The sequence below is a fragment of the Carlito syrichta genome, unplaced genomic scaffold (assembly GCF_000164805.1).
Source record: "Carlito syrichta isolate Samal-C Ts95f unplaced genomic scaffold, Tarsius_syrichta-2.0.1 Scaffold315592, whole genome shotgun sequence".
Classification (NCBI taxonomy): domain Eukaryota; kingdom Metazoa; phylum Chordata; class Mammalia; order Primates; family Tarsiidae; genus Carlito; species Carlito syrichta.
Window position 1 is genome coordinate 363,015 of NW_007259688.1, and position 9,197 is coordinate 372,211.

At 38.4% G+C, this 9,197-nt stretch overlaps 1 protein-coding gene across 1 annotated transcript in view; it reads left to right on the forward strand.

Annotated features, from left to right (window-relative positions):
• Positions 1-9,197, forward strand: part of HECTD1 (HECT domain E3 ubiquitin protein ligase 1) — a 104,102-nt gene that overhangs the window by 35,884 nt on the left and 59,021 nt on the right. Inside the window, exons 9-10 of the mRNA XM_008073013.2 lie at positions 598-712; positions 1,268-1,442. Coding sequence (XP_008071204.1) covers positions 598-712; positions 1,268-1,442 — 290 coding nt within the window. The remainder of the gene's footprint in view (positions 1-597; positions 713-1,267; positions 1,443-9,197) is intronic.

Here is a 9,197-nt window from a genome sequence, read left to right on the forward strand (position 1 = left end):
TGGCAGTGCGCGCCTGTAATTCCGGCTACTCGGAAGGCTGAGACGAAAGGATCGCTGGAGCCCAGCAGGCGAGGCTGCGGTGGCCGGGAGCGGCCACTGCACTCCAGTCTGGGCGACAGAGTGAGACTCCAACTCAAAAAAAAGAAAACCCAAAAGATGAAAATCTTAGTATAAAATTATGAAAAGTTTAGGGTAGTATCAGTGGGTATAGAGATAAAGGACATATTGAAGACTTTTTGGTCAAAAGATTAACGTGACTTAACTTGGTAATTGGCAGTTTATAGGAAATGATGAAGTTGAATGCCAGGTCACAAACTGAATATTTCTGTTAAAGTTAAGAAGTTAGGAGGAGGAGTTTGATTGGGTGAAGGTGATAGGTTCACATGGGAACATACTTAATTTGAAGTGATAATAACACAGTGAAATCTATTATTTTTTAGGATATGAATAGGATGCTTTTAAGGTGATAAGTGCAAAGGCAGAGATTTGATTGGAACTTGCTTGATTAAGCAATTCTGGAAAATCTTTAATTTACAGTATTGGATGTCAAATAAATAAAGTATTATTATTTTCAAATTGAATGCTTTTCTTTTTTAGACCCTGTTACGGCATGGTGCAAATCCAGATCTGAGAGATGAAGATGGGAAAACTCCATTAGACAAAGCTCGAGAAAGGGGCCATAGTGAAGTAGTAGCTATTCTTCAGTCTCCAGGTGAGTGGTAAATTATTTCCTTTTAAACCATCTGTTGTTACTTTTCAGCTTCATTTCCATAGAAGTAGCTTTTTGTAGAAACATTAACATATAAATCATCCTACAAGGTCAAATAATTATATATATATATATTCTTATATTTGATAAACTTTGAACAACTTATTCTTCAGTGTTCTTTGAGACTGACTACCTGATTCCAGAATGACTGAAATCTAAAGTTCAAGGGATATGGGAATGTCAGATAAAGAATAATTGGGTATTGTGTAGGTGAAGTAATTTGATCAGATTTTTGAGTTTTCACAGGGTTAATGAATGCAGTGTCTCTGAGATAATTTTTGGAATCAAGTTGAGTTATCCAAAATTATCTCATTAATTTGGTTACTGAGTTCATTGAAGATACTAATGTTCTTTAGCATTCTTATGATACGATGCCATAATTTCAGCTTATTTATTGTTAGAAATAATTGTAGTTTGAAATTGAGTATATCTTAAGGGTTTTTCCTTGAAAGAAAAAGTTTCCAAAAAAGTATTTCTTTGAATACTACTTGTTTGCAGGTGATTGGATGTGTCCAGTTAATAAAGGAGATGATAAGAAAAAGAAAGATACAAACAAAGATGAAGAAGAATGTAATGAGCCCAAAGGAGATCCAGAAATGGCACCCATATACTTGAAAAGGTTATTGCCAGTATTTGCACAAACATTTCAGCAAACTATGCTGCCTTCAATAAGGTAGTTATTCATACTGTTTGTATGTCTTCGTTAAATTATACTGATTATATGTTTTATCTCCCTTTTCCAGAAGGAATTGAGATCTATCTTAATGTGAAAAAGATATAGTAAGAAAAAAAATTAGATTGGAGGTAGGGAAGTCATATCTTTTCTTCTGATTATCTGATTTAAGAGAAGGAGTTTAGAAAATCAAGAGGACGAAATTCTTAACATATTTTTGGTAACATTCTTTATATTAACACTCTAGAGAAATTTTGATAGCAAACTCTTATTGAGCTTTATGAAGACCTGTTGGTAGGGTAATTGTGAGATGGCCACTGGAGGAATTCCACAGACAAATTAGACTTGACTCTTCCCTGCTATACTACCTCTTGCAGGCTAGTGAGGATATAAGTAACATTGCAGAGTGGTGATAGACTAGACATATTCACAATTCTTTGGGAATGTGGATGATTTAACAGTTAGGTGGGCTGGGCATATTGGAGAAAAATTTATATAGAGATATGATTTAAATTGTGGTTTAAAGAATACTTAGGTAGACAGATTTGGAAGCATGGATGAGGAATAGTATGTGCAAATAGGTGGAGGTATGAATCAATCCATCTGCAAGTTCTGTTGGCTCTACCTCTACAGTGTATCCAGATACAATGTGTCTGTCCGTCTTTTGCCAATACTCTGGTCCAAGCAATCCGAGGCTATAGTTGACTTCTGCAGTATCCTTTTAATCTAGTCATTCTGTTATTTTTCTTTCTATCTCTCTAATCTGTTGGTATAGATTTCGCTGAATTATAATTATTTTTAGAGATAGAGTCTCATGTTGCCCATGCTAGTCCTGAACTCCTGGCTCAAGCAATCCTTCTGTCTCAGCCTCCTGAGTACTGGGACTACAAGCATGTACCATTGTGCCCAAGAATTATATTTTTAAGTCATAATTATAATGTCATTTTTCATTTTGAATCTTTCATTGCTTCTAATTGGCCTTAACTAAAACTCAACTCCTTAGCCCTCATGCTAGAAAGGTCTTACATAATCCTCACCCTGCTCTATGACTTCATTTAATACTATCTAACACCTGGCCCATTACACTTGCATTGTGGTAGCCTTCTTTCTATTTGTGGAATGCTCCCTCCAAGTATGCCCCTAATGTAGGGCTTTTGCACATTTTCTTCCGTCTGCTTGAAACTTTCTGTCCTCAGATCTTGTGATTGCATGGTGGTTTGAGATCATTCAGATCTCAGTTCAAATGTTACATCTGCTGAAGTTTGTCCACCTAATTTATATTTAACCCCTAGGACACCTATTACATCAACTGTGTTGTGCTACTTTTATGCAGCTTACACTGAGATACTGTTCTTCTTTTGGTTTTGTTTGTTTTATTATCTATGTCTCTCCTAATGTAATCATCATGAGAGCTGGCCTTGTGTACTGCTATATTTCTAGAAAAACAAGGAGGTATAGAATAGGCCTTAAACTTATGTCTCAGTAGATATTTACTGAATGATTGAATGAGTGTGTTTTGTTATCAAATGCAAGTGGTTTTTTTTTGAGTCAGAGTTTCAGAAACTCTGTCACCCAGGCTGGAGTGCAGTGGCATGCTGCTCACAGCCACCGCAGCCTCGCCCTGCTGGTCTCAGGCGATCCTTCCGCTTCAGCTTCCAGGTAGCTGGCACCACAGACATGCACCACCACACCCGGATAATTTTTTGATTTATTGTAGAGCCGAGGTCTTGCTATGTTGCTCAGGCTGGTCTCGAACCCCTGAGCTCAGGCAGTCCTCTCACCTCTGCCTCCCACAGTGCTGACATTACAGAATTGAGCTACTGCAGCCGGCTACTTACAAGTATTTTGATATTAATATAGTTATAGGATATTTTTGGAAAGTTCAATGAATAATCTTAAGAAGGTTGACGTGCGTTTTATGACCTATGAAGACCTTTGTAGGTCATGTTGATGAGTATATTCTTTATCTCACGGTTAAAGAAGATTTATTAAAGATGTGTAAGGAAGTTTGACACAGTCATATTTCTGATTTATAAGAATCACTTTAGCAGTCTGGTGGAGAGAAGGACTAAAGGAAGGGAAGAATAGAAACAGACTGCTTAGGGGTTTCATAGCAGTAGGAACTTCAGATTGTAGCGGGAGGACTAGATTGGTTGGAACACCTTCAAGAGGTTGAATGATAGATTGTGTAGGGATTGGTGACTCATTAGATGTGAGGGTTGAATGAGGAAAGCCTGAAGGATGACTACCAGGTTTTTGACTGAATGGTTGGGAATTTGATTTTGATTCAAGTGCCTCAAATACCAGTGTTATGAGTTAGTGTTAAAATGGGAGCTGTCTGCTTTAAATAGGAGAACAGTAGCAGCAAAATAATTTACTGTGAATGTTTGATAGCTTGGTTTTTAATTCTTCTCCAGATAGCTGTAGTGGTGTAGGATGTCAGTGACCACCCCTTTACCCTCCCTTTAAAACATTTTTTTAAGCAGGGCTCAGTGGCTCAGCCTATAATCCCGCGCTTTGGGAGGCTGAGGTGAGTGGATTGCCTGAGCCCATGGGTTTGAGACCTGCCGGGCAACTTAGCGAGACCTCATCTCTACAATAAATCAAAAAATTAGCCGGGCGTGGTAGCACGTGCCTGTAGTTCCAGCTACTTTGAAGGCTGAGGCGGAAGGATGACTGGAGCCCAGCAGGTTGAGGCTGCGGTGGCCGGGAGCGGTCACTGCACTCCAGTCTGGGCAACAGAGTGAGACTCCAACTCAAAAAAAAAATTTTTTTTTATAAATAAAAGACTTGAATCATCTTAAGAAATAAGCATGTTTGGCCGGGCTTGGTGGCTCGGCCTATATTCCCAGCACTTTGGAAGGTTGAGGCGAGTGGATTGCCTGAGCCTGCAGGTTTAAGACCAGTCCAGGCAACTTGGCAAGACCTCGTCACTATAGTAAGTCAAAAATTAACTGGACGTGGTAGTGCGCACCTGTTGTTCTGGCTACTTGGAAGGCTGAGGCGGAAAGATTGCTGGAGCCCAGCAGGTTGCCCCTGGGATGCTGGGGTGGCCATGAGCATGCCACTGCACTCCAGCCTGGATGACGAAGGGAGACTCCAACTCAAAAGAAAAAAAAGAAACATGTTTCATTTTGAATAAGATAATTTGGTCTGAAAATTTCAGAGGACTATCTCATGTCAATAAAAAAGTCTTAAGATGTATTTGGAGGTAGAACTGCTTCATGGTAAGGCCATCAGAAAATTACCAAGTAAGCCACCATATAGTAGAGTTCCCTTATTGAATGGCTATTTTCTGTCATCCTTTTAAATGTTGGGAGATTTTAGCTTTTGCTTATGTGATGCTAAATTCTCCCAGGTAATAATTAGTGGACACATTTAATTGTGGCTAAAAAGACAGCATGTGTCTTAGTTAAGAATTCAGATTCTGGAATCAGCTAAAAGTGGATCCAAATACTAGCACTGCCACTTTATAGAGAGGTGACCTTAGGCAAGATGCTTAACTTCTTGATTTCATTTGGTTCATCTGCAGGATGAGGATAACTATACTTAACTCTCTTGAGGGGTGAGAATAAAAATTAAATATGTGTTAAGTATTTAGCATAGTGATCTATTAAACATATTTGAAAAATATTTTTTGAAATTATTTAGCACTATTAACCCTTTGCACTTGGGGATGTCTCATGGATCACCTACCAGCAACTTTACTGCACTTTTTAATGAAAAAGTGAACAGTGAATCACTTCACATTAAATAGTATAGAGTGGAAACCAATTTTTTTTTGGTGTGTGTTGTTGTCTTACTCTGTTGCCCAGACTGGAGTGCAGTGGCACGCTCACAGCCACTGCAACTTCAACCTGCTGTGCTCAGGTGATCCTTCTGCCTCAGCTTTCCAAGTAGCTGGAACCACAGGCGTATGCCACCACACCCAACTAATTTTTTTGATTTATTGTACATATGAGGTGTTGCCAAGTTGCCCAAGCTGGTCTTGAGCCCCTGGGCTCCTGTAGTCCTCCCACCTACACTTCCAAAGTGCTGGGATTATAGGCATGAGCCACTGTGCCCAGCCCAGAACCAGTTATTTTACTGTAATGATATTTGGTTTATAATGGAATTTTGGACATTGAGGAACTTATTTATGACCCAAAAAAATCAAAATTTTATATTACTCATTTTTTTATTTGTTAGAAAGCAGGATTTATTGAGAGGACAGCAAAGCTCCCACAGTGGGAGGGTACCTGAGGGGGTTGCCCCATATTTTTTTAAACATGGTTAGCATGTTAACAGTTAACAACATGCATTGCAGATTCATTGATACATGTTGTTCAACAGTAATTTGTTTGACACCTTCCCCCTGGTATTTCTGTATTCAAGCAGACGATGCAGTCTCGTTTTCTTCCTCCCACATTACTAGTATGTAATTTATTGTCTAATCTGTCATTGAAGGCAATGTGAAAGGATGCACTCATGATTTCTGAAAGCCACTTCTCAACTGATCAATTAAAAGTTTGACAAATTTCAAATGGGACGTGGGTTTTTCATTGCTTTTGAATGGAAAGACTCAAGGAAACATACTTTTTTGAAAGTTTTATACTTGCATAAATTTGTCCTATATAATCACCAGCAGTCTCTTTATGGCCCTCAGAGGGGCCATCCAAGTGCAAAGGGTTAAAAATAGCAGGGGGGCATGTGTTTATAATGCCAGCTACTTAGAAAGCTGTGTGGGGAGGATCGATGAACCCAGGAGTTTAAGACCAGCCTGGGCAACATAGTGAGAACCTGTCTCAGAGAAAACAAAACAAGGAGGGATATTACAACCTAAGTTTTTTGCCAGTTTAGTTTTAAATTTTATCAGAACATAACTCTTATTCAGATGAATAAAGGAGTGTCTATATGTACTGACGTTAACTATTATCTATATTGCCTATACAGTATCTGTTCAGAAAATAAAGGGTAGACAACAGATAGTGAAGGCTTCAAAACAGGTTAGCAGTATTAATGGTGGTGTAGTTTGTAGAAACTTGATTATTCTCTCTGTAAGATATTAGACTGGAGTCTTCTCCACTTATAGAAGAAAATGGCATAGAATTTTGAAGAAGTCTGGTAAGTAATTGTCTTAGGAGTTAGCGTAAATAACTGGATAAAGATTGAGTCCACTTTTTAGTAAACCAAAGATTCCTTTGGTTTAGGATCCTTTTAAAAGAAAAAAAAATACTAACAGTTTGATTGAGAAAGAAAAGTAGACTTGGTTGGATAAAGTGGGAAGTTGTTCTTGGGTGAGAATATTAAATAATCTAAAGATATAAATTCTCCCAAAATTAATTTATAGGTTATGCAGTTCTAAAGAAAATAACTACAGAATTTGTTTTAGAACTTGACAGATCCCAAAGTTCATCTGGAAGAATAAATAGGTGAGATTATTAAAAATCTGAAAAGCTAGTGTAAACCGTTAGTAATGAAATCTTTATGATAACCAGCAGAAAAGTGTGTAAATCAGTAGAATTGAATAGTCCCCCAGATAGTGCCCACTGTATGTTAAGGATTGGATGTGTTGTAATGGAGGTTTCTCAAATAATTCAGGGAAGGAAGGGTTATTTATTAAATGGTACTGGGATGTCGACTTTGTGGTTTGATATTTAAAAATCAACTTAGTCCTTTACCTTTTATTCTAAATCTAAACATTCTAGAAAATTTTAAATAAATGTTAAAAATAAAAGTCTAAAACAAAAAGAAAATATACCTGAAAGTTTATCAGACCTTGACAGGAAGAATGACTTTGAAAACTTGTTTGTTTTAGTAAATCTATTGTTAAGTTTATTTTATGTAAAAAACATTAAACTGCATATCAGAAACAATATTACTTATAACCACAGAAGTCCCAGAATATAAATTCTCAACTTTTAAAATAGTAAATGTGCCAGTATATTGGTATTTATTGGCAAATGTGATAGGGTATACTATTTTTATAATACAGAGAGTGTATCCAAATTGATGGTAAAAATTTCAGAGCCTATTTAAATAAATTAGCCAGTGACATTAAGGTACAGTGTTCAAGAGGAAATAGCAGAAAACTAACATGGAAGAATTTGTTTTATTATAACCAAAAATTTTTTTATTTGGAGTCTCACTCTGTCGCCCAGACTGGAGTGCAGTGGCTGCTTCTGGCCACCGCAGCCTCTACCTGCTGGGCTCCGGCGATCCTTCCGCCTCAGTCTTCCAAGTAGCCAGAATCACAGGCATGCACTACCACGCCTGGCTGATTTTTTTATTTATTGTAGAGATGAGGTCTCGCTGCCCAGGTGGGTCTCGAACCCGCGGGCTCAGGCAATCCACTCACCTCATCCTCCCAAAGACGCGGGATTACAGGCTGAGCCACCAAGCCCAGCCAAAATATTTAAAAAATAAATAAAATTTGATGTCATCTTCACCTATTAGACATTTAAGAATTTTTTAAAAAAAGAACCTCAAAAGAGTAAAAAAGAGGACATTGTAGCCAGTTGCAGTGACTCATACCTATAATCCCAGCGCTTTAGAGGAGGCCCAAGCGAGAGGATCACCTGAGCAGACCAACCTGGACAACTTGGCAAGACCTCATCTCTACTGTAAATCAAAAAATTAGTCAGGCATGGTGGAAGCACCTGTAGTTCCAGCTGCTTGGAAGGCTGAGGCTGAAAGATTGCAGTAGCTATGTGCGCCCCTCTGCACTCCAGCCTGGGCAACAGAGTGAGACTCCGACTCAAAATAAAGAAAAAAGATAATGTAGATACTCATGTTTAGTGATAATTGAAACTTACAGCCTTTTAAAATCGGTTTGCCAGTATAGATGTGGTACTCAAATATACATTCAATACATATAAAAGTGTTTAGGTTCTTATATTTAGTAATTCCTCTGTATTGAAAAAACCTTACCTTTTCCACAAAATAGTGCTGTTATTCAGGCTGGACTGCAGTGGCACACCATGGTCACCGCAGCCTCAGCCTGCTGGGCTCAGGTGATCCTTCTGCCTTAGCCTTCCAAGTAGCTGGAACTACAGGCATGTGCCATCACTCCTGGCTAATTTTTTGGTTTATTGTAGAGACAAGGTTTTGTCAGGTTGCCAACTCTGGTCTTGAACCCCTGGGCTCAGGCAGTCCTCTCCCCAAGTGTTGGGATTACAGGCATGAGCCATCGTGCCCGGCAGTAGTGCTATTTTTAATAAAAAAGCCAGTAAGTTAAATGTCCACAATTTGCTTTATATATTAGTGTTAAACTAGAAAATTTAATATTATGGCTATTATATTTTATATACTGATTAAGAATTGAGTTTGAGGCCAAGTGCAGTAGCTTACCTCTGCAATCCTTGTGCTTTGGATAAAATAGTGAGACTGACTCTACCAAAAAAATTAGCCAAGCATGGTGGCTGGCACCTAGCTACTTAGGAAACTGAGGCAGGAGGATCGCTCGAGCCAAGGAGGTTGAGGCTGCGGTGAGCTATTGATTACACCACCGTACTCTAGCCTGAACAACAGAATGAGCCCATGTTTCTTATTTAAAAAAAAAAAAATTAGTTTGAATTCAGGCTCCATAATGTATTGGCTCTGTGACCTTATTAGACTGACTGTGTGTGTGTGTTTGTTTAGTAACTTCACCTGTGAATCTGAGATAATAAACCCACCCTCAGAGGGTTTAATGTGTGGATTAAATGAGTTGTAATTTTTTTTTTTTTTTTGAGTCAGAGTCTCACTCTGTCGCCCAGACTGGAGTGCAGTGGCCGC